The sequence below is a fragment of the Orycteropus afer genome, unplaced genomic scaffold, assembly GCF_000298275.1.
Source record: "Orycteropus afer afer isolate SDZICR_OR568_19922 unplaced genomic scaffold, OryAfe1.0 scaffold00084, whole genome shotgun sequence".
In the NCBI taxonomy this organism is placed as follows: domain Eukaryota; kingdom Metazoa; phylum Chordata; class Mammalia; order Tubulidentata; family Orycteropodidae; genus Orycteropus; species Orycteropus afer.
Window position 1 is genome coordinate 10,204,746 of NW_006921671.1, and position 25,884 is coordinate 10,230,629.

At 39.0% G+C, this 25,884-nt stretch overlaps 1 protein-coding gene across 1 annotated transcript in view; it reads right to left on the reverse strand.

Annotated features, from left to right (window-relative positions):
• Nucleotides 1-25,884, reverse strand: part of DPP4 (dipeptidyl peptidase 4) — a 118,460-nt gene that overhangs the window by 187 nt on the left and 92,389 nt on the right. The window contains exons 22-26 of the mRNA XM_042781074.1: nt 17,408-17,462; nt 16,764-16,863; nt 12,998-13,062; nt 1,889-1,961; nt 1,550-1,623 (exon numbers count right to left, since the gene is read on the reverse strand). Of these exons, the coding sequence (XP_042637008.1) occupies nt 1,550-1,623; nt 1,889-1,961; nt 12,998-13,062; nt 16,764-16,863; nt 17,408-17,462 (367 nt within the window). The remainder of the gene's footprint in view (nt 1-1,549; nt 1,624-1,888; nt 1,962-12,997; nt 13,063-16,763; nt 16,864-17,407; nt 17,463-25,884) is intronic.

A 25,884-nucleotide genomic window follows, 5' to 3' on the forward strand; every position in this document is an offset into this window, starting at 1 on the left:
TGAGCATAGTGGTATAAGGCAGGGAGTTTTGATTCCTGAAATAGTTTATAAACTGACATTTGATCAAAGAAAGTGCCTAATTTTCCCCAGAGCTTTTCCAAGGCATGTTCTGTCCCACAAAGATCTCTGATCTCACCCCTAAAGGTACTGCAGAACTCACTGTGAATTTGGCTTCACTGCAAGGTGTGGTAAGGTGATGTAAGTTTTAATGCACACACCCAAATTCATTTTCAAATGTGACTCAAAAGACACTTAAAACCACCACATGCACAGAGGGATAGTTTATACCACTGAACCCACTTGTTTTAATTGCTAGCAAGTCTCAAACTTCTCCTATAGTAGGATAAACTGTATTAAAATGAGGTGGTTGTTTTGTTTTTTTAAAGCAATTGTTCCTATCACTAAAGAGCTGGAAAAAAATCTATCTCTGTACTAAACATATATGTGGAACCTAAGTGAAGTCAAAAGTCAAATGCATTATTTGTAAACACTTAAAAGATTTTCAGTGGCATTTAAAAACAAAAGATCTGTATGTGTGACATTTATACAGAAAGAGCTTAGGACTTGAGGCAAAAATGTATCAACTCATACCATATTAAACAAGTAGAAAGTCATTGCCAGACAAACATATATTATGAAGACATAAATTAACTTTTAAAACTGCTTAATTAGAGTATCATATTTTTTTCTTTGAATAATGAAAAAAATAAAGCTTGCAAGAAAAATAAACTTTAATCTCTTTTAAGAAACTGATCCAAAGGATATGTGTCTGCTTTCTCAGTATCAAAATGATTGTTTTACTCCTATACAGTGGCAGCATTTGAACTGAGCACAGAGCAGAGCATGTATGTTAGAAGAAAGTGGGGAAAAAGCAGGCTTTTCTGGCTAAAACAAACAAGAAAGCTGCATTTTACGCAAACATATTTAGTGCAACATACACACATTTTCTTCTTAATCTGAAAAACTCTAGTGCAGAAAATGGATTTGCCTTAATACCCAGAAATATCCTTTCTATAGGCAGTAACAGTGCTGGCCATTTCTGACTTTATGAAACAAATCTAATTGTTTATCATCTGTGGTTATTCAACAAAAGATAATAAAGTTGTAAAAGCTGAAGCGTACTGATTATTAATAGCCCACCACTGGTAGAGTGGCTAGTAGTATATCCTGGACAAAAATGGATTTTCATATTTGACTGAGCTATTATCATGCTGATTTCACTTTAGAATTACTCTGCCACACATTTACTGAGTAAGTGATTACTTTTGAATCAAAATAGGGAAAAGAGAGGCTGAACAATCACATGGACAGGAGAGCAGTGTTTTGATACTCCCAGGATAATGCTTCTCAACCCGAAATTTTCAGCATTATTGAACGTTACTCTGTGTGTGGTAAAAAGACATCACTTCTCCAGCTTCTCTTTGGAAAAATAAAAATGATTTGAATTCCTTCCCTGTCTCCTTGACCTCTGTGAAGAGAAGTAGCCCACAGAGAGGAAAGCAGAGCCCCACCAGCAACTCCCCTCCCCTTGCACAAAGTTTTGCTGTACCATTGCCTGGAAATCCACTCCAGCGTCCACCAGCGCTTTGGAGATCTGAGCTGACTGCTGAAAGTGAACGTTATCTGCAAGGAGAGAAGGGAAACATAAAGTAGCTAATAGCTGCTTCAATGTTCTGATATCAAAGGGTAGGGAAAGCACAAGAAGAAAGGGACTGCATGAAGTTCTAGGACTCGGCATCCCATTTAGCCCAAGACAAGTGAGTTGTGGAAAGCAACACTGTTTTATTGAAGTAAATGTAACAGTCTTGCCCCTCATGCTTTTGTTTTGTCAGTAGTGAAATTGCAAACCTGTCTGTGATACTAAAAAGTCTAATTAACTGAAACTCACCATCTGCTGTTCCATGAATAAGGAGGTACTCAACTTGCTTAAAATTTTCAGCTCTGCTCATGACTGTTGAATTCTGGAATTGGGAAAAAGAATGTCATTATTCAAAAAAGGATCTGCCATAAACTGATTTTTCACTTCAGTTTACAAAATAAAATGTTTTCAGCTGGGGCCCCCTTTGATACAAAATATAGCAAACCGATATTCAAGCAAATGCTGTCTCTATGCATGGCAGAATGCACAGCATGCCCAGTGCCGGGGAGACAGGACTGGAAGGGAGGGTGCCACACCTTCCCTGTGCATGCAGGAAGCGGGCACCTGCCACTGAGGCTGCACGCAAAGCCCCTGAGTCCCAAATCCCAGATTGGCTATGTCCTATGCATTAGCGCGGGGCATAGTCTCATATTAGCAATGTATGTTCCATGGGCTTATGTTGTAGTTCAGCCAAAAAGTGTATTGCCATGGCAACCATGTGTCACATGGTGCCATACATGCTACATTTCAAAGAGCCTGTACATAGCATTTGCAACTAAACATACTCTGCAATATGTCATGTGAACTTTGGTCTACATGCTAGGCTCTGAATGAAAAGCAAATATTACCTCTTTCAGAACAGATGTTTAAAACCTAGGCAAATGTGACATATGGAAGGGGAGAAGGGTGAAAAAGATCAAGGATGGCCTTAGCAGGGAGTTGCTGTTGTCTGCTTCATTCTGTAGTGAGAAAAATGCTGCTATTGGACAAAGTCATTCTCAAAGAAGCCAGGAAAATAGGATTAAAAAAAAAAAAAAGTTGTGAGGTCAGCTTTTTGAAGACTGCTTTGTGCCCTGATTCTGGTAGAGCTTCTAGAATGAGAATCAGAGGCCTTAGATGAAAAAGCTCTTGAAAGAAAAGCACCAGTCATTTGATCTTAATTTGGGGATTTTTACAAAGTTATGATGAAGGTAGCTAGTGCCTCATAGAGGCCTTTGGGAGGAGATGAGCTAGAGTCTGTTTTTATTTCCTTGTTATGAATTGGCAGGAAAAGGAGCAGTAGCCTCTCTATGGTTTAAAGTCAGCCAGCTAGCCTGGAAGCATTTTGGTGACTCAAAGTCAACTTTATGAGAGCCGGGGTTTGTAGTTTACAGATATCTTTGTAGCTAATTTTATTTTACGATACATGATGGGAGACTGGTGGTCTAGCAGGAATGTGACTGGGCTGAGGTCGGGGGGTTTTCTATTTTAGTCCCAGTTTCAAGATCAGTGAGCTGTTCTTTGTTTCTGTAAAAGAGGACTGAGAACAACTCCTTTGGTTCCCTCATGAAAGAGGAATCAAGAAACATTGCATAGCCCATTTTTTTTAAGGTTAAAATTGCTGATGTTGATGTGCGAATGCTATGACACAGTATTTCTGGATGAAAAGACATTCTGTCTACAGCTTTCAGGATATAATCACCCAAAATGTCTCAGATGACTGAGGCTTCCAAGGTTACATTGTCCTGAAAAGCTTAGGTTCTCACTTGTCCTGACTATATTGCATTTCTGACCCAAACTGAGAGTTACTCATGACTTTCAGAATAAACACCTCAGATTCATTGAAAGCCACACTCTTTATTTATTTTTAAGACCCAGTTAAATCTACACATATATGAATCTGTCTATCCCAACTTCCTTTATTCATTCATTCATTTTTTTTTAAATTTACTCAACTGATATTTATTACTTATATCCCACTAAACCATAACCTTCCTGAAAAAAGAGTTTACCTATATTGTTCATTATTCTTAGCATCTACAGTAGTGCTAAATACGAATCAATTAAATGAATAAATGAAAGAAATCAGTAAACACTTATTTTGTACTGCCCTTAATGTCCAGTCCTAGTGTTACAGAGGCAAGTGGAAACAGCTGGGATAGGGGAAACAAAATATTCTCCTTCTGAAATTGACTGAGATATGTCTTTCCCACTTTCAACCCATCCATGGTGCTAATAACAATGATAGCTAACACTGAGTGTTTATACTGTACAAGTCACTGTGCTGGGAGCTCTGGTAGCATACTGCCTAAGGCATTTGACTGCTAACCAGAAGGCTGGTAGTTCAAACCCACCAGCCAATCCTTGGAAGGAAGATTGGGCAATCTACTTCTGTAGTGATATTGCCTTGGAAACCCAAGGAGGACTCACTATGAGTCGGATCCGACTTGACAGCAGTGAGTGAGTCACTGTGCTAAGCATCATAAAGGATTTCTAAAACATTGTTCCATTTAATCCTCACAACATCCGTATGAGATAGGTATGTGCCACTCCTGTTTTATAGATGGAGACACTGAGATTCAGAAGGTGAGTAACTAGCACCAGATTACATCTGTAGGAGTGTGAGAGCTGGACACAAACTCTGACGGTAAAACCTCTTTTAACTCCAATGCTGCACGGTGTCTCTACTAAAATTCCAAGCTGCTCATAAGGGGCTCTTTTAGCAAAGGAACAGTCTGCCATAAAATGTTAATGAACTGTTGTAGAATTAGAAGTCACAAATAGACTAGGTACCCTTTAGCTCCTGAGACCCCCAAGCTTTCTTAGACTGTGTTAATCGGAAGAGTGCTTGGTCTGCACAGCCCTGTGAGCTTTGAGAGGCATTTGCTTCTGACTGTGCAGGTCATACATAGCCTAATGCAGCAGCAGCAGAACCCTGAGGGATTTTTTGCCCTTCCGAGAGAAGCGGGTGGGAAAAAAAACTCCCTACGACAGTGTTGTGCAGCATTCAAAGCTGAAGCAGGAGATCTGGGGCTTGAATCTGATAGTGAACATTGATATTCTGCATCCCAGACCCTGGAGCACCTTGCTAGAATCCTCCTCAGTGATCTTGTCTGCTAATCATGCTGGAAACCTGTTCTGACTGCTTGCCTGCTGTTGCCTCCCACCTCGTTTCTCTCCTAATTAAATCTAGCTCTGTGCTCACGGGAATAGTCAACTTAACACCCAGTCCTGACCCAAATCTATAACCTCAATCACCTCACCTCCTGGTCCTTTGCTTAGCAGTATGGCCAGCAAGAGCTGCTCCTATAACCTCCCCAAGCCATGAAACTGAGAAATGTCATTGAAACACAGAGTAATAGTTAGGAGACATATAAATACACAGGACAGTTAGCAAGGAATGTGATAACTACTGGAGTTTGGACCAAAACAGTTTCTGGCTGCCTTTTTTTTTTTTTTTCTTAAATGGAGTGAATACAGGCTGAAAGAAGACAATTTTTATAAACAAGTAAAACCCTGAGCCTAAGATAAATGTTGTGATGTACACACTGTAGCTGTGATGAACTAGACATGGTGAGAAATGCAACATACTGAGAAAAAGACGAAAACTGTGATAAAAGTGTCATGATGCAAATTGTTTTACATTAACAATATTACACTACAAAGAAAGAAAGACAAATACTTTAATGCAGCAAGAGAAAAATAAAACAAAAGCTTTCCCTGTAAAGGCAAGCTATGTGTGCCATTTCAAATGCACACTTCCCCTGCTCCCTGGGAGAAGCCTCAGGAGAGACCTCTCTGGGAAAGGGAACCAGACAGCCTGGAGGCATAAATGCACTTTCAGGCTCTCAGGCTGCAGGGGGGACATTTTTCTTTTTAGTTTTTTCCCCCGGAACAATGTATCTGTGTGACCTTGCCTCTCAAACCACTGATCATTCTATTTGAGCCTGTGTATCCTATTTTGTCAATCAAGATTTTTTTGCCCTACTTTGAACAGTGCACTTTAACCTGTAAAATGCAACATCCACTGCCAGTGAAAAGCCTCCATGAATTGACTTCAGGTACAAGAGATGATCAGAAAATCTTTAATTGTGCTCTTTTCACCCACCACCGTAAGATAATCTCCTTTTGTCTACCGATGGAAACTGAAATAAAAAAGGAAATGGATGACTATGTTAGAAGCTGATAGTCTATCACCAATTACTAAAAAGGAAGCTCGGAGTGATAAATGGGCAAGGATGCGAATGGTGGTGCAGTTGGCACTCTCTTGAGGCTAGAAACTTCCGGAGAGCCCTGCTGCCAGCAACAGTCTGGCAAAGGGAAGTGGGAAGGATTGGTCCAGTGGCAGTGCCGATTCCACAGCATCTCTGTGAGAAACTTTTCCTTCAAGCCCCAAGAAGAACCATCTGTAACTGCTTGTTGGATCATGCTGGTTCCTCAGTTACCTTCCAACAAATAAATCTTTGTATTTTTGAAATAGAAGGGGAGCTGATAAGAGTAGGAAAGTACTGTGAGAAGCAGTATAACAATTCTTAAGCTAACCCCTTGTGCCATCTAGGTATCATAAGGGCCATTTATTTTTTGAGGGTAATAAAGACGGCACCTGCCATATTTTGAAATCTAACTTCATGGCAGGCACATGTGTGTGACACATTTAATCCTTCCAATAACTCCGTGAAGTAGGTCCCATTACCCCAATGAAGAAACTGAGGCTCAGAAATAACTTCCCCAAGATCATATTGCCAGTAGGTGGTGGAAATGAAATGTGAACAGAGGTCCATCTTACTTCAAAGACCGTGCCCCTTATCATTTTATTATAGTGTCCCTTGATCATGTAATACAGCCAAACAACTCATTGTCACTTCCAGGCTCTTGTAGAAAGAGCAAACAGCTACTGCACTTCGCTGAGAGATTACCCCGATGAGGGGTTACCTGCTCGCTCTTTGCATCTTCCACTTGCGACCAAAGCCTCATAAATAATAGTATATGACGCCATTTTGGGAAATACCATTAATGCTACAACACAAGGCACAGAAAATGTTTAAGAAGGAAATGACATCAACCCACGATATCAGATATTTTACTTGTTTACATCTATCAAACAACTGTGTCCGTGAGGTGCCAAGGGAAGAGCTCCCATCAACCCCGGACAGGGGGCTCTGCTTCAGCCTCACCAAGCATCACTGGCTTCTTTAAAGATCACACAGCAGTCAACATTTTATCAGCACTCAACAAACAAGTTAAGGTTTGGCTTAAATCTGAAGGTCTCTCTCCCTTTGGCATATTCTGGGATAATAGAACAAATGTCAAATCAGTACAAGATGGCATATTTACAAAATTGCACCCTGTTTTGCATAACCTAACGATGCAGCAGTTCTTAAGGATTGAACATTTCAAATCTGCTAGCAGAAGACTGCCAAATCTATGACTGTTTCATACACTTGCCAAAAGCCTATCAAATTTTGAGCAAAATGCAAAATAAATCTCCTCTACAAGTTAAATCAGTCCCTTCTGTGTGTTCCAGGCTGCCCTCTTCTCTTGGCAATAAGGCTCAGGACTTTGGTCCTATTTCTCTTGCCCTTGATCTTTTACTTCTTTCTCTGAGCATTCATAAATCCATTCTCTCCCCAGTCTTACGTCCTGTCTTATTGGCCACTGTTTGGTCTGGTCTTTCCTTAGCCCTTGTTCTGTGTTATCCCTCGGTTCACTGGACCTGCTTCTCAAATCTCCAGTAAACCAGCTGTCCCTGCTACTCATTTGTCTACTGTGCTGTTCTGCCCCTTGTCCTGTGGACGACCAATTGAGGGTACCCTTGCTCTTTCTGTCTACCTCCCTGAATCTTTCTGTAGTGGCTTCAGATAAGTGCCCTCTCCCTCTTCAACCCTCAGTACCTATATGTTACATCACATTTGTGTGCCTCAGTGTCCATGTCAGTAAAATGATGATAATTCCAACATTTATCTCAGATAGTTTGGGAGATAATTCAATCTGATAGTCCATGTGAAGAGTTTAGACTAGCATCTGGCTGTCGAGGCACTTAGTAAATGAAAGCTACCAATGGTTTGTTCTCATTTGCAATTATTTTTTAAACCAAAGAACTTTTCTTCATATATCCTTATATGTAAGCCAAAATATTGTACAAATGAGACTAGATCCACTCTTGTTGGAGTGGGAGAGAAGTAACATAACTGTGAAACTAACTTCTTGGTTACTTTCCTTCCCCTCCTTATATGTTTCCAAGGTATAGAATTCCTGGGAGTCCACAATCACAATTAGGAAATAGTCTGTTTCATATATCTCGAGCACTGTCATATCCAAGTTCGTGCTTTATTACTTACTCTTTTATTTCTCTCCAAAAAGTCTGTGTGTATGTTTTGTCTCACCAAAAAGGTAGGCAATCAAAACAAAAAATACTAAGCACTTTGAATGGGTGAATGAATGTCTACAACTTATTATTTAAAAAAAAGAACATGCAAAAATTTGACTTAAAATCCAGTGATTGGTCATATGAAAAACCATTCGTCGATGTTAGTCAGAAACCCTCTCCTCGAGTGGGGCTACGATCGCTATTTGCTTATTGTTGTTGGGAGCAGGGGTTGTCTCATTAGCTATATGCTTACTTGGCTGAAATTCTGTCACCATTTCTGTCTGCTATGGGCCAAGAACTCACTGCAGAAAATGTGTTCTTACAAAGCTACATTGCTCATTAGTTCTGACTTGTCACTCCACCATTTTGCCTACCCATATTAGAGTCTCTGGGACCAGTTTCTTGGTGTTTTAGGGAGATGAACCACTTCCTTCCTCTTTGAATTCTTGGTGTCCAGTAAAAGTGCCCCTACCTTGTTACTTGGCAGTAGGTTAGGTGGGTGATTGTTGTTATTGTTATGTGCCGTCAAGTTGGACCTGACTCATAGTGACCCCTCCTTGGGTTTCTGAGGCAGTATCACTACAGAAGTAGATTGCCCAACCTTCCTTCCATGGAGGGGTTGGTGGGTTTGAACCGCCACCCTTCTGGCTAGCAGTCAAATGCCTTAGGCACTACACTACAAGAGCTCCAGGTGGGTGATTAACTCCATGAAATCTTATAGACTCACTGCTTGTGTTGTTGCATTGAGTCTAAGCCTCAGCCTCAGGATTTCCCATCCTGTACACCACTCCCTCCACTTGGATGCAGTTCTACAGGTGCATGCTGTAGCAAATGGAACACGGACTAGCTTCCAGCAGGGCACAAGCTGAACAAACCATATATGGCATCCCTGCCAAGCAACTTGAGTGCCATGCCACTTGAGTATGCAAATGGTTCCTCTAATTCCCTTTCCTAGATGGTAAGCAGGAACTTTATTTCAAAAGATGTAATTTTCTTGGTGACGTGGGTTTCTAGAAATTCTTCCAAATTCATATCATCAATGACCTACTAATGAATGCTTTTCTCATTCGAGTTTCATTAAATATGATATTCTTTTCCAGAGGCTATGATTCTGGCTACTGTGTTGATTGTTCTTTAGCTGAAAGAGTATCCTGCTGGGAACATGGACAAAGATCAGGGCCTTCCTTATTACACACTTTGGGCATTCGTATCCTCAATGTGCTAAAAAGAGTCAACCAGCTCGACTAAATGTGAATCTTATCAAAACACTGCCTTCCGACCCACAGAAATGCACAGAGTGGCGAAAAAACCTCTAAGGAATTGTCTTCTTTGTCTTGTCAAAGAGGGCAGGAGGGAGGGAAGCAGGAAAGGAAGGAGAGGGACAGAGATAGACAGAAAGAGAGATGAGAGGAAAACAAAGAACCTGGGAAGGAGGGAAAGAAGTGTAAAAGATGGGGTCCAGAGGGGCAGCTGGGGCCTTGGAGGAAAATAGAATCTTTGAATGTATTCTTGCCAGAGACAAAAGCACAGGCTCATTTAAAAAACAAAGGAGGGCAGCTTTATCCTGAAGCCTGCTGTGCACCAAAAATAGGCCCCTAGATTCAGTTCTCCACAATTGGGAAGCAACTTACCACAGTAGAAACATTTCAGTTCATGTATTTGCCTCACTTTCTCCTGCCCACCTTAACTATCACCCTCCCAAACAATTCCTCTGAGTAACACATTGGGAACCTTTAGCTCCCTGGTACTGGCAGTTTTAATGTGTCCATTGCCAGCAATAAATTCTGTGCCAAGAAAACCCGACTCCTGGCGTGGAAGGATTAAACAGTCCTCTAGTGCCATCTGTGCAGTGAAGTGAAAGAGTGACTTTGTGCACCCAGTGTGCATGTGTTGCCATTGGCAGTGGGAAGTGACTTCTATTTACATGACTACCTCACGCAGTGAACACCTAAGGGGAAAGATGAAAATGGCCACCACAGTAGGGGGTAGAGTTGGGGAAGAGGAGGATCTTGTGTGGAAAGAGAAGCCTATAGGAAAGACAGGAAAAAGAGGCAGGTTGAAATTGCAGATTAAAATGTATTATCTTTGATGGAGGAGGAATCCTTGAGGGAGAAACACCCTGTTAGCTAATGTTCATCCAGAGAAGTAGGCTAGGTGCCATGGACTTCCTTACATAACGGAGTTTGGACTTGACCATGAGCTTCTAGTTTAGAGTTGTTGTTGTTGTTATGTGCTGTCAAGTTGGACCCAACTCATAGTAACCCTTCCTTTGGTTTCTGAAGTGGTTTCTCTATGGAAGTAGATTGCCTAACCTTCCTTCCGAGGAGTGGCTTGTGGGTTTGAACCACCAGCCTTCCGGTTAGCAGTCAAGTGCCTTAGGCACTACACTACCAGAGCTCCTCTAGTTTAGAATAGGATTTTAAAATCAAGTTTTGACTCAGCATGCACCATGTTCTAGAGTCAGAGAGTTAGGGTCCTGGCAAGTTCATCTCTAATGTTTCAGGTTACTACTTTGAGGTATCTGAGAAAAACCTTTGGCAACTGAGCAAATAGAGTGTAGCACAGGAGGGATGGTTTTTCAAATTTAAACCACATGGTCAGTTCAATAACAAGAAAATTCAAGCTGTAAAATGAGAGAAGTGAAGGAGAAACACAACTTGTATGACCATCTTTCTGTTCAAAGGGGTTTTTTAATTAAATCCAGAAAGATTTTAAGGTTTATGCTTCATATTGGCTAATCCAAATGCAATTGAGGAAAGCCTTGAGTCCTAGCAATACTGTAGAGGGAGAAACACGTGCAATTTGATTATTAATCCAAAATACAATAAAATGAGGGTTAGGATATAGATGATGTCTTGGACTTCAAAAGGGATACTGCCCTTCACTGGGAGAGCAGTACAAGTTTCATAGCAGGTGGAGATGGAAGGGAAATACCTTCCAGCAGAAGGAACAGTGTGAGCAAAATCATAAAATGGAAAGATTCGGCAAATTTCAGAAAACAGTGGACATTCCAGGTAAACTGAGCTGTGATAAGAAGGATGTTGAGTGCCGGGTTAAAGAGTGAAGACTGAACTCAGTTGAGCACACGAGGAGAGATCATCAAAGTGTTGGTGCTGGGGGGAAATCTCATAGCCCTGTGTGGACTGGACTGGAGTGTGGAAAGACAAGAATAGACAAATTAGTTTACTATTACAAAAGGAGATAGGTCATATGACAGCAGAAATGTTGTTTGAAGGAAGGATGCCTGAAGCAGCCTATTGGATATGGAGAAAGATTGGAAAGATTGAGCCCAAACATCAGCAGACATGGGGACAACCTCATTAGGATACTGCTTTGTAGAGCAAGATGATTTGTGTATCTCACTTTACAGATTCTTACTTTTCTACCTTGACTGAAAACAGAGATAAACTAACACAAACACATCACACACACACACACACACACGCACACACACAAAACATTGATAATTAAAGTTAGAAATAACAGGTAAAAGCTCTGGTAGCATAGTGCCTAAGGTACTTGACTGCTAACCAGAAGGCTGGTGGTTCAAACCCACCAGCCACTCCTTGAAAGGAAAGTTGGGCAACCTACTTCCTTAGTGATATCACCTCAGAAACCCAAGGAGGGGTTGCTATGAGTCAGGTCTGACTCGACAGCATATAACAACAACAACATACTTATGTTTAATGGAACTCTGGTGGTGCAGTGCTTAAGGCATTCAGCTACTAACCAAAAGATCGACATTTCAAACCCACCAGCTGCTCCAAAGGAGAAAGATGAGGCAATTTGCTTCTGTTAAGATTTACAGACCTGGAAACTTTGTGGGTCATTTATATTCTGTTCTATAAGGTCATAGTAAGGTGGTGACATTTTACAAACAATGTACAAATATTTTTGGGGGGCAATGTATTAATATGAAACTCATGTGTCAAAGTTATGGCACAAATAAGGAAAAAATATGTTCTTAAACTATTCTTTTTGTTTGTCTTTTTAATGTATTGTTTTGGGAAGAGCTTTGAATATCCCTTCGAGAATGGATATTCTCCTTTGGAGAATGGATTTAGAGAGAATTTACCGTGTAATCTATAAATTTCCCAGTTTTTCTTTTCTTTTTTTAAACTGACCTGAAGAATACAATCAGGAAAGAAGTTTTGGGACAGTCAAAGTGCTAGAAGAGTTCCCAATTCGTACATTAGCACTTCCAGCTTCATCAGTGTGGCACCACAGAGAATGTTCTGGCTTTGTGGTGGCATCCACACTAGCACATAGTGGCTGCCAGTGACAGCTGCACCCAAACCATATTTCAAATGCTATAGCAGAATAACCTGCCCATTGATTCTCCCATCAGGAAACCAGTCTGTTGGATGCTATTCAGTTATTTGGGTTCAAGCATTTCTTAGGATAATGTCTAGCTGCATCTACTCCTTAACCTGCTTTACTCAAATCTTATGCATAAAAGTTACACATATGTGGCTATGAGTAAGACAATTATAGCCTTGTACATACATCTTAATTAAGTGAATCTTATCAGAAATTTTAATATATAGCTAGCGGTTTAGCCACTCCTCAGAAGGAAGGTTGGGCAATCTACTTCCATAGTGATACCGCCTTGGAAACCCAAGGAGGGGTCGCTATGAGTCGGGTATGACTCAATGTCATGTAATAACAACAACAACAGAGGTTTAGATAGTCCTCTAGACTCTAAAGCATATGTTGAATTTGACATGTTATTTTCTAAAGCAAAATATTTATAATTAAAGTAATTTTCTGGTATTGCTTTGTATTTCCAAATGAATGCATATTGCGACCTATATAGCATATGACAAGACTATAATCATGCAGAATATAGTAGGGGAAGCTAATGGAGTATCTATAGACCACCTGTGGTATTTCTTTTTAGCAAGATTTTTGTTGGAAAAAGTATATATACTTTCCAGAATAGATGCACCTAAACACGTTCTTAAACCACGTATAAATAGGTTATAAAATGGGCATAATTCTCCATCTCTTACCCTGTAATGGTCAAGATTGTCTTCTGGAGTTGGGAGACCCATGTAACGTTCTGTGTATACTGAGTCTGTGATGGAAAAGGGAAACACTTAATTCACACAAGAAAAAGTTTTCCTTTTATTAGGTGACTTTATCTATTTTCTACGTTATAACTCGTGTATAGGTATATGGTGTTATGCTCAGAAGTCTACCTCTAGATCATCCTTATTTAACTTGCTAATGCAGCCAAAGTAACTAATTCTTAGACACCTTCTCAGACTTGCTTTTTTTCATACTCAGCCCTGACCATTTCCACTTAGCCCTTGTGGTGGAAGCACAGAGATATCAAACTGATGATACAAAATCCAGTCAGTAAAACCACCTGCTAAGCTAACTGTAAAGTGCTAAGAAGCTTTACCTCAAAAAAAAAAAAAAAAAATTTCTTGGCAGGTTGGAATTCAGTTAATGAATTAATTAGTTGTCATGTGTTTCCTGTAGACCCACGTGTCAGCTCAACTACTCCATCTTAATACAAGTGAAACATTTTTTTTTCTCTCTCCCTCTCTCTCATTCTTTGGAGGGGTCTGAATTGTGGTGTTATAATCATTGAGTTTTGTGAAATAGTTTTTATTAATATCTGTCTGCTGAAATGACATACCTTTTTTAATTTTAAATATGGTGAAAAATAAGCTGCACAATTGGTTTGATTATTTTGGATAATCAAATGTATTTTTGCTAAATTTTAAAAGAATTAAATCATACATATATATATACACATATATATTATTGCCATCAAGTTGATTCCAACTCATAGCGACCCCCATTGGGTTTCCAAAGCTGTAAATATTTATGGAAGCAGACCACCCCATCTTTCTTCCATGGAGCAAATGGTAGACTCAAACCACAGACCTTTTGGCCAGTAGCCAAATGCCTTAACCACTACACCACCAGAGCTCCAGAGCTCATACATATAAATATAAATAATATATATATTATTTATATTTAGTATAAGTCTGTATAGGAGCTCTAGCCCTGCATTTGTGTACATGTGTTTGATGCCATATATATGTACTTGTGTGTGTGTGTGTATATATATATATATATATATATATATACCTAAAGTGTCACTGAAAAAATATACTGTGGCTGAATTTCAATATAACTTTAAAATTCTGAAATAACTGTTTTATAAGATGTCACATTAAGTGACCAGATTATAGTAAATAAGTGAGTAAAAGGATAATATATTGCCATTGTGTTATACAGGTTGAATTTCACTGTACTGTGACCTCAAAACTGATTTCATTCATCTTTTAAATTTCATCTAAACCTCAACCATATGCATCAGTCTGTTTTTTTAGGTGATTGGCATTATAGACTAAAAACTATATTGATATAAGTAGGAGTTATCCCGTATGTATTTTTCATGTCATTTCTATGAAAATCAAAGTATTTTCCTCCAAAAAGAATAACAGCATTATTTCATCATTTTGAATAAAAAAAAGAAAGAAAGAACCAACTCACTGCAGTCAAATCATTTCCTACTCATAGCAACCCCTCCTTGGATTTCCAATATCTCTACGGAAGCTATCATAGAGGCGATATCTCTATGGAAGTAGATTGCCAATCTTCCTTCCAAGGAGTGGCTGGTCGGTTTGAACCGCTATCCTACTGGTTAGCAGTCAAATGCCTTAGGCACTACGTCACCAGAGGTCTCAAAGTAAATATAGACTATATATAATTCTATAAAGCTAAAAAACACTAAGTTTTAAATATACATATATGAGATCTTCAGAAAATATTTATTTTCTAATTTTAACACTTAGATATTAACAACTTAGGTTGTGCATATGATAGGCGAAAATGGCCTTCAAGGGCAAAATAAAGCTTTCCAAAAACAGATGCAGATTTCAATTCTGCTTGTCGTAGAACCCAATACCCTTTCTTATTTATGCTAGACAGATTTACATGTGTAAGAAAATCTGAAATTAAAAACAACAACATAATACTGCAGTTGTCAACTTTTAGAACTTTCCCTTGAATATTATTTGTGTATTGTTTCTATCAGGTCTTTGAGCAAAAAAATTATTCAAATGTATACATGTATAAGAACGCTAGAAAGTTTCTTATATTTTAAGTTGGTCCATATAAAATTCTCTTACATGTTTCCCAATTTACAAAGATTGTTTCTTTAACTATTAACTTTGGAACCATCAGAGGTCTCCAAAATTAAGCTATCTAACAACTAGTATCAAGCAGAAAAGTATCATATGAAAAAAGAAAAAATCCGTTATATGTGAATCAAATCCTAAAAATGCTCTCCAATTTTTTTTAAAAAACAGAATGATAGCAATATTTGGGGGACTGTTTGTTTTGTTTTTACAGTGGCTTCTTTTGACTGGGAGAGACTTTTAAAACAGAGATTTCCACAGGATTTGGACATAAAATAAGGACCTTTGGTGGTATAGTGGGTAAGGCATTTGGCTGCTATTCATAAGGTCAGCAGTTCAAACCCAACAGCTGTTCCATGGGAGGAAGATGAGGCAATCTACTTCTGTGAAGATCTACTACCTTGGAAGATTTACTAGGGGTCACTATCAGTTGGAATCAACTCAATGGCAGTGAGTTAGGACATAAAATATTTAAGGAGTGTATTCATTATCAGTGACTCTATCCTTATACGACATAAGGGACTTGAGATGGGATCAGAGGAGTATAGGAAAATAATTCATCTCTTTACCACTTCTCACTTTCCCCTCCTACCTAGCCTTCTTTTGCTCATCCATTGGGAATAATAGCCTTGCATTTGTATACATGTGTTTGATGCCTTATTGAGTAATATTTAGTCAATGAAAAAGAGAATATTCTAGAGTGGCTTTCATCTACTTTGAGGTAGTGGAAGAAAACAAAACTCTTCAGAGCTATAATTTCCCTACCCTTATCTTCCTCTTTAGGACTTCTGGTGGTGTAGTGCTTAAGGCATTTGACTGCTAACCAGAAGGTTGGTGGTTCAAACCCACCAGCCACTCTGTGGAAGGAAGACTGGGCAATCTACTTCTGTAAAGATTAGCTGCCTCGGAAACCCAAAAGAGGCCACTATGAGTCGGAATCGACTTGAAGGCAGTGAATTTGGTTTGGTTTGACCTTCCTCTTTACACCACAACAAAGCAAAACAAAACAAAACAAAAAACAGTGTTGAGTGAGTTGATTCTGACATATGGTGATCCCATGTGCATCAGAGTAGAACTTTGTTTCATAGGGTTTCCAATGGCTGATTTTTCAGATAGCTCACCAGGCCTTTCTTTTGGGATGCCTCTGGCTGGACTCCAACCTTTTGGTTAGCTGCTGAGCCCCTTGACCATTTACACCACTCGTGGGTTCCCTTTCCACCCAAAACCCTACTTATATTTGACCTTCACCTGAGGAGAAAGACATACATGTTTTCTCAACTTATGCTAATATGTGAAGCCCAGAATTCAATTGAAAATTTTAAAAAGGCAGGTTTAATCTGCAGAATTGTAGCATTGGAGCTATTCTGAAATTAAGAAAACAGAATATAGTGATAAGTAACTAAATATGTAGATAACCTACATAATTCATGTCATACTGTCTTTCACAGTAGCAGTATAAATGAGAATATCTTATTATGTGTACCCATAAAATACTTCAAAGATGAATCAGCTGTAGAATCACTGTAGAAATGCTAAAATTCAAAAGGGAATGGTTATGCCAGTGAAATTTAAAGGTTAACATTCAGTATCTCTCTGTTACTTGATTGTAATTACATACCATAGTATTCCCAGCGTGACACGGGTGCCACAGCTATTCCACACTTGAACACACCACTTCCCGATCCTAGGACCATTGAAGTTACATATCCTCCATATGACTAAGGAATAGAAATGGTTATTTTTATGGAGGTAAGGAATAAGGACATATGGTAAGCAAACTGCAGTTTCCACATTTCTCATATCTTTATAAACTGTGCCTCTTTGAGAAAGAAAGCATGGTAGACCAGGCTTCAACTGGCCCTGATTGAGCAGTATCTAAAGACTGCACTTCTGAGCTCTGGTCCACATTAATGCTAGATGTTAGAGGACAATGCATGAAAATTTGCTGACTCTGGTAACTGGGTAGTATCAATTTGAATAAAAATGCAAACTAACACTAAATCTTGACTGACTTTGACTCATGAGAAAAAGTCTCCCTCCTTTCCTACATCCCTTCCTCATCACAGTAAAGAAAGGTGTAAGGAGAGAGTCTACAGGGTCATTGCCTGCAGATCTTAGACATTTTATCTGGATCTTCTTAGCTTAAAAATGGTACACATGATTTTCATCTCCAAATGTTTACATACAAAAGATAAACTGTCCTGCTCTGGGTTATATTCACTCAGAAACACATACAAATTCATCAGCCAAACAACTACTCACCCAGCCCCAAATTGCAATCCGTTTGTCATCCACAAATCCCATTTTTGAAAATTGTCTAAAACACATGGAAGAAGTCCATGAATTAGTATAGAAAAGTAAGATAACTGCACATATGTGAAGCTCTGCCCTTTTTCTCTACTTAATTCTATTAAAAAGACTAATTACTGCCAACAAGCAAATCCACACCTGAGATAAATGTTTAAAATTTCTATCATTTTAACTTAAGGTCCAGATGAAAAAGATTTACTCTCATTGGAGTCCATAAAAATTTTGTCTGTATGTGTGTGTATGATTCACAGAAAACAAATCCTGGTGGTTTTTTTTTTCACAGCTTTATGTAAAAATTTACAACCCAGATGAATTTTTCTTCCCATAAATACATTTAAATCTCTCCAGATGTTTTCCAGTTCAAGAGAGGTTGCCCTTGCAATGAAGAAATATAGGGGCAGGGAGAACATCTGGGTAGGGCTTAGAATGCCTCTGGACCTCCTACCTGAGACCTTAAATACCATTCTCTAAATAAATCTCTTCTATGCTGAGGGTTGATTAGTTAGCTCAGCAACTTTTCTTGATGGATTAAGAAAAGTCTTTCTGTTACTAAGCTGTTCAGAATGAAATCAATGTAAAGAAATGAACCCCATGTTTTTGTACACCTATTGGTAACCTTCCACCACTTGTCAGTTTGTTGTACTGTGCTGGCTTGCCCGTTGCTGTGATACTGGAAGCTATGTCACCAACATTTCAAATACCAGCAAGGTCACCCATGGTGGACAGGTTTAACTGGAGCTTCCAGACTAAGGCAGACTGAGAGGAAAGATGGGACCATCCACTTCTGAAAAACTTGGCCACTGACAACCTTATGAATAGCAGTGAAATAGTGTCTGATGTATTATTGGAAAACTTTATGTAGCGGTGAAACATTGTTTGGTACAGTGCCAGAAGATGAGCTCCTCAGGTTGGAAAGCACTCAAAATATGACTGGGGAAGGACTATCTCCTTAAAGTAGAGTTGACCTTAATGATCTGGATGGAGTAAAGTTTTCAGGACCTTCATTTGCTGATGTGGCATGACTCTAAATGTGAAGAAACAGCTGCAAATATCCATTAATAATTAGAACATGTTATGGATGAAGTAAGGATCTAGAAAAATTGGAAGTTGTCAGAAATGAAATGGAACAGATAAAGATCAATAACCTAGACATTACTGAGCTAAAATGGACTGGTTTTGGCTATTTTGAATCTGACAATCATATGTTCGAGTGTGCTGGGAATAACAAATTGAAGAGGAATGGTGTCACATTCATCATCAAAAGAATGATTCAAGGTCTATCCTGAACTACAATGCTGTCAGTGATAGGATGATATCCATATGCCTACAAGGAAGACCAGTTAATATCACTATTACTCAAATTTACGCACCAACCACCAAAGCCAAAAAGGAAGAAATTGAAGATCTTTACCAACTTTTGCAGTCTGAAATTAACCAAACATGCAACCAAGGTGTGTGGATAATTACTAGTGATTGGAATATGAAAGTTGGAAACAAAGAAGCATCAGTAGTTGGAAAATATGGCCTTGGTGATAGAAATAACACAGAAGACAGCATGATAGAATTTTGCAAGACTAACAACTTATTCATCACAAATACATTTTTTAAACAACATAAACAGTGACTATACACGTGGACCTCACTAGATGAAATACACAGGAATCATATCGACTACATCTGTGGAACGAGGTGATAGGAGAGCTCAATATCATGAGTCAAAACAAGGCCAGGAACTGACTAGAACAGATTATCAAATGTCCATATGCAAGTTCAAGCTTTGAAGTGGCAGAAAATTATAACAAGTCAAAATATCAAAATATGATAAATATTTGATAAAATATCAAAATATAAAAATATGACATTGAGTATATCCCACCAGAATTTAGAGACCATCTGAAAAATAGAGTTGATGCATTGAACACGAATGACTGAAAACCAGATGAATGTGGGATGACATTAAGAACACCATATATGAAGAAAGCAAAAGGTCTTTAAAAAGACAAGAAAGGAAGAACTGCCCAAAATGGATGTCAGAAGACACTCTAAAACTTGTTCTTGGGCAGAGAGTAGTTAAAGCGAATGGAAGAAATGAGCAAATAAAAGATTGAACAGAAATTTTCAAAGTGCAGCTCAAGGAGATAAAGTATTAGAATGAAATGTGCAAAGACCTAGAACTAGAAAACCAATAGGAAAGAACACACTTGGCATTTCTCAAGCTGAGGGAACTGAAAAAAAAATTCAAGCCTTGAGTTGCTATACTGAAGGATTCTATGGACAAAATATGTAGGAAGAATCAAAGGAAGATGGAAGGAACACACAGAGTGACTTTACCAAAAAGAATTTCAGGAGGTAGCATATGATCCAGAACAGATGCTACTGAAGGAAGAAGTCCAAGCTCACTGAAAGCACTGGCAAAAAAGAAGGCTCCAAGAACTGATGGAATACTCATTGAGATGTTTCAACAAACTGATGCAGTGCTGGAGGCACTCACTCATTTATGCCAAGAAATTTGAAACATAGTTGCCTGGCCAACCTAGTGGAAGAGATCCATATTTATGCCCATTCCAAAGAAAAGTGATATAACAGAATGCAAAAATTATCAAACCATATCATTAATGTCACATGTAAGTAAAATTTTTCTGAAGATAATTCAAAAATGGTTGCAGCAGTATATTGACAAGGAACTTCCAGAAATGCAAGTTGGATTCAGAAGAAGACGTGGAATGAAGGCCATCACCATTGATGGCAGATGGATCTTGGCTGAAAGCAAAGAATACCAGAAAGATGTTTATCTGTGTTATATTGACTAGGCAAAGGCATTCGACTGTGTGGATTATAACAAATTATGGGTAACATTGCAAACACTTAATTGTGCTCATGAGAAACCTGTACATAGAGCAAAAGTCAGTCATTCAAACACAAAAAGAGAATACTGAATGGTTTAAAATCAGAAAAGGTGTGCATCAGGGTTGTATCTTTTCACCATGCTTATTCAATCTGAATATTGAGCAAATGATCCAAGAAGCTGGACTATAAGAAGAAGGTGGTGGCATCAGGATTGAAGAAAGACTCATTAACAACCTGTGATATGGAGATGACACACCCTTGCTTGCTGCAAGTGAAGATGACTTGAAACACTTACTGATGATCAAAGACTCCAGCCTTCAGAATGGATAACTAAACACAAAGAAAACTGCAATCCTTACAATTTGACCAATAAGCAACATCATGACAAATGGAGAAAAGATTGAAGTTCTCAGGGATTTCATTTCACTTGGATCCACAATCAACACCCATGGAAGAAGCAGTCAAGAAATCAGATAACATATTGCACTGGGAAAATTTGCTGCAAAAGACAAACCTCTTTCGGGTTAAACAGCAAGGATGCTATTTTGAAGACGAAGGTGAGTCTGCCCCAAACCATGGCATTTTCAGTAGCCTCATACACATGTGAAAGCTGGACAATGAATAAGGAAAATTGAAGAAGAATTGATACATTTGAATTGTGGTGTTGGCAAATAATATTGAAAATACTATGGACTGACAGAAGAATGAACAATCTGTGCAGCCAGAATATTCCTTAGAAGAGAGAATGGCCAGACTTCGTTTTTCATACTTTGGCCATGTTATCAGGAGAGACCAGTCCCTGGAGAAGGATATCATGCTTGGTAAAGTAGAGGGTCAGAGAAAAAGGGAAAGATCTTCAACAAGATGGGTTGACATAGTGGCTGTTACAATAGGCTCAAGTATAGCAAATATTGCGAGAAAGCTGCAGGATTGGGCAGTGTTTTGTTCCACTGTACATGGAGTCACTAAGAGTCAGTGGTGGCTGGATGGCACCTAACAACAACATTTGTAACCTTACAATCAAAAAGCAATTTGTTGACTGAATGGTACATGTAGAAACAGTTGAACTGGTAAATTTGTGATAGTCTAGCACAATAAAAATAAATAAATAAAACCCTAGAGAATTTTTTTTTAGATCTAGCAAATGAGACTTGATTTTATAGTATTATGGGGGGAAGGTGGATTCTTGCACTGATCAATATGAGACTTTGAAAATCTTTGTGTTAATTAATAATCTGTGCTTTAGACCCACCAGCCACTCCTCGGAAGGAAGATTGGGCAATCTACTTCCGTAGAGATACCAACTCGGAAACCCAAGAGGGGTCTCTATGAGTCGGAACCAACTTGATGGCAGTGAGTTTGGTTTTGGTTTGGTGTATTAGGCTGCTCTGAGTTAAGCAATAGTAGGAAAAACATTAATTGAGTACTTTTCATCTTATCATCTCAATATAAACTCCTAAAAATTGGAGAATAATGTACATACGAAAATGTGTACTGAATCGTAAGTGTGCAACTTCGTACATCTTTGTAAAGTGTACATATCCTTGATTGAGTGCATTAGTGGCATCCCAGATCCCAGTCATTTGCAAAAGAACAAAAAGAAATATTTTCATCTTATTAGATTCTGTAAAAATTTTCCCTGAATTTGTGTGTTTGTGCATGTGTAGGCAGGTAATCAATGAATCAGTCATTCAGACTTTTGTCAGTAGTGACTTCTGTTCTGATTAGATGATCTGGTGTGGTCTGGGACTTTAGAGAAATTGAATTCTCCAAGAAGTACACTTTTTGTGTCCAGCTTCTTTCATTTAACAGTCTACTTGTGAGATTCATCCATGTTGTTATGTTGTTTTGGTTGTTGCTGCTGAAATAGTATTCCATTGTATGAATACACCACATTCCATCTTTTTAATTGAAGTTATACATTGATTCTGTAATGTTAGGGCTTGAGTTGGTCAGATTTGAGAGGGCCTGTAAACCATGCCCTATTTCTCACAGAACCAGTCTGGATAGATAAACACTCAGTTTTATGGTATAACAGTCTCACTCTTGAACAAATTTATCTTCTCTCTAATCTAACTCTCCATCTCTTTTTAATTGTTAAGGAAAACAGATAATCATTAACTTTAGTGTAAGAGATCTTCATCCACTCAGGGGTACTTAATAAATGGTCTATCATTTTCTCTTCTCTTTGGTTGTTCCTTCTCTCAAAGATAATTTTTTCTATCCATTTAATCATTTAATTTATGAATCTTTGTGCATTTCCTAGTTTTTGATTTAACAACACTTTTTAAATTTTTTTTTTTTTTTAATTGTGCTTTGGGTGCAAATTGACAGAGCAGAATTTGTTTTACATTCAACAGTTCTTGTACATTTGGTTTCACTCCCCGATTACCATCCCCAACCCTAACCCACTCTCTTCCTTTCCCTTCTCAGTGACCCCCATCCCCGTCCCTGTGCCCTTCTCAGTTTTGTACTCCTGTCTGTTCAGCTTTTCCTCCTGTGAATGTTGCTCCTCTGGTGCCCCATGGCCGATTGCTCCAAGGGATGTAATTCCGTAGAGTAGGTGGGTTCATCGCCTGGGGTTGGGTGTTCTGCATGTAAGTCTTATTACCGTTGGGCTGAGAGCCAGCCCTTGGGAGTGAGTTTTATCTCAGGCCCAAAGTGTATCTCAGGGCCATTGTCTTGGGGGTCCCACCAGACTCCATCTAACTAGTAATTCTAGTCATTATTGTATTTCTGAATTTTGTTCCATGTTTTTCCTCCCACTCTACCCAGGATCGCCAGTTTTGATCCCTTCCTGAGTGGCTGGCATCATCTAGTTCTTCTGGTCTTGAGGCCCATCATATCCTAGGGCTGATTGTTTCCAAATGCCATTGGCTTTATTCACTCTTCTTCGCGTCTGATGAGAGGAGACCATTAGCTGCATCTTAGATGGCCACTTGAAAGCTTTTAAGACTCTAGTCACTACTCTGGTAGCATAGTGGCTAAGACACTTGCCTGCTAACCAGACGGCTGGCAGTTCAAACCCACCAGCCACTCCTCAGAAGGAAGGTTGGGCAATCCGACTTCTGTAGTGATACTGCCTCGGAAACCCAAGGAGGGGTCGCTATGAGGTTTGACTAGACAACACATAACAACAACAACAACAACAGTCACTACTCACCAAAGTAGGTTGTGGAACAAGATTTTTATGTATTATGTTGTGCCAATTGAGCCTGGTGTCCCCCAGTGCTATGGTCCTGGGTTGGCAGATCCTGTGGTTCTCTCTCCCAAGATGTCTGGCTAAGAGGGATTGCTCCATGTCTGTCTTCTGTTGCTTCTGTAATGATTGTGATTATTTTGTATCACTAACATCTGTGCAAGATTATCTCAGCTGAATCTATTATTGGTCTAGAGTATATTCATGTTCACTGACCCCCATCTGATCTTCTCAATTGTCTATGTTTTTATCTATAACCTGGTGTTTGGTGTTAGTGGTAATGCAGTATTGTGGATATACTAGTATTAGCCTCTGCCATCTATGTCTTATGTGCACAATTCGGTGTTCTCCCTTTCCTCAATGTTATCATGCTGGTCACAGACGCTTTCCATGCCATCCCTCCCCTTATCCAGTTCAATGTGTGGCCCCCAACACACATTTTCCCCTCCCCTTCCTTCCCATCCCCAGTAATCTACAAAGTGAGTTCCCTTCCCTAAGCAAACCCTTCTTTGTCTTTTTACAGTAATGGGCTCATAAAGTACTTGTCCTTCTGCAATTGACTTATTTCACTCAGCATAATGTCCTCCAGGTTCATCCACATTGTGAGATGATTCATGTATTCTTCATTGTTCTTTAAGGTAGTATAGTATTCCATTGTGTGAATGTACCATAATTTGGTTATCCACTCATCTGTTGATGGGCATTCAGGTTGTTTCCATCTCTTTGCTATAGTGAATTGTGCTGCAATGAACATGGGGGTGCATATGTCTGTTCGTGTCCTGTCTCTCACATCTTCAGGATATATCCCTAGTAATGGAATTGCTGGTTCAAATGGCGTTTCTATTTTCAGTTTTTTAAGGAAATGCCATACCATTTTCCACAATGGTTGTACCATTTTGCAGTCCCACCAGCAGTGTATGAGAGTTCAAATCTCTCCGCAACCTGACCAGCATTTGTTATTTTCTGTCCTGTTGAACTTTGCTATTATTGCTGGGGTATGATATCTCATTGCTGTTTTGACTTGCATCTCTCTAATGGCTCACGATCATGAGCAATTCCTCATGTGTTTGTTGGCCACCAGCATATCATCTTTAGTGAAGTGCCTGTTAATGTCCTTTGCCTATTTTTGAAATAGATTGTCTTTTTGGTGTTGAGGTGTTGCACTTTTGTATAAATTTTTTAGATAAGTCCTTTGTCAGATATGTCATAGGCAAATACTTTTTCCCAATCTGTAGGTTCTTTTTACCTTTTGGAGAAGTCTTTTGATGAGCATAATAATTTAATTTTTAAAAAGTCCCAGTCATCTAGCTTCCCTTCCACCTCCTGTGCATTCTGGGTTATGCTTGATAGTCTATTTATGCCATAAATTAGGGCCCCTAGATTTGCTCCTATTTTATCTTTGATAAACTTTATAGTTTTGGGCTTTACATTTAAGTCTTTGATCCAACTTGAGTTTGTTTTGGTGTATGGGGTGAAGTATGGATCTTTTCTCATTTTTCTGCAAGTGGATATCCAATTTTCCCAGCATAATTTGTTAAAGAGGCTATCTCTTCCCCATTTAATGGGTTTTGGTCCTTTGTCAAAGGTCAGCTGTCCATAGATGGGTGGGTCTATTTCTGGGTTTCTGATTTTGTTCCATTGGTCTATCTGGTCTATCATTGTACCAGTACCATACTGTTTTGACTACTGTGGCTGCGTATAAGTTTTGAGATCAGGAGTGTGAGACCTTTCACTTTGTTCTTCTTCTTAAGTAGTACTTTGCTTATCTGAGGTCTCTTTCCTTTGCATATGAAGTAAGTAATTGGTTTTTCCATATTCTTAAAAAATGTTGTTGGTATCTGGATCAGGATTGCATTAAATGTGTAAATTGCTTTGGGTAGTATTGACATTTTTCCAATATTCAGTATTCCTATCCATGAACAAGGAGCTCTGGTAGCATAATGCCAAAGGCACTTGACTGCTAACCAGAAGGCTGGCAGTTCAAATCCATCAGCCACTCCTCGCAAGGAAGGTTGGGCAATCCTACTTCCATAGTGATACTGCCTCGGAAACCCAAGGAGGGGTTGCTATGAGTCGGGTCCAACTCGACGGCACATAACAACAACAACAACAACATCCATGAACAAGGCAGGTTCTTCCATTTATGTAGATCCCTTGTAGTTTCTTGTAGTAGTATTTATAGTTTTCTTTGCATAGGTCTTTTGTGTCTCTGGTAAGATTTATTTCTAGATATTTTAACTTGTTGGCAGCTATTGTCAATGGTATTGTTTTCCTTATTTCCTTTTCAGAGGCCTCTTTGTTGATGCAGAGGAATCCAACTGATTTTTGTATGTTGAGCTTGTATCCTGTCACTTTGCTGAACCACTATTCATTCCAGTAGGTT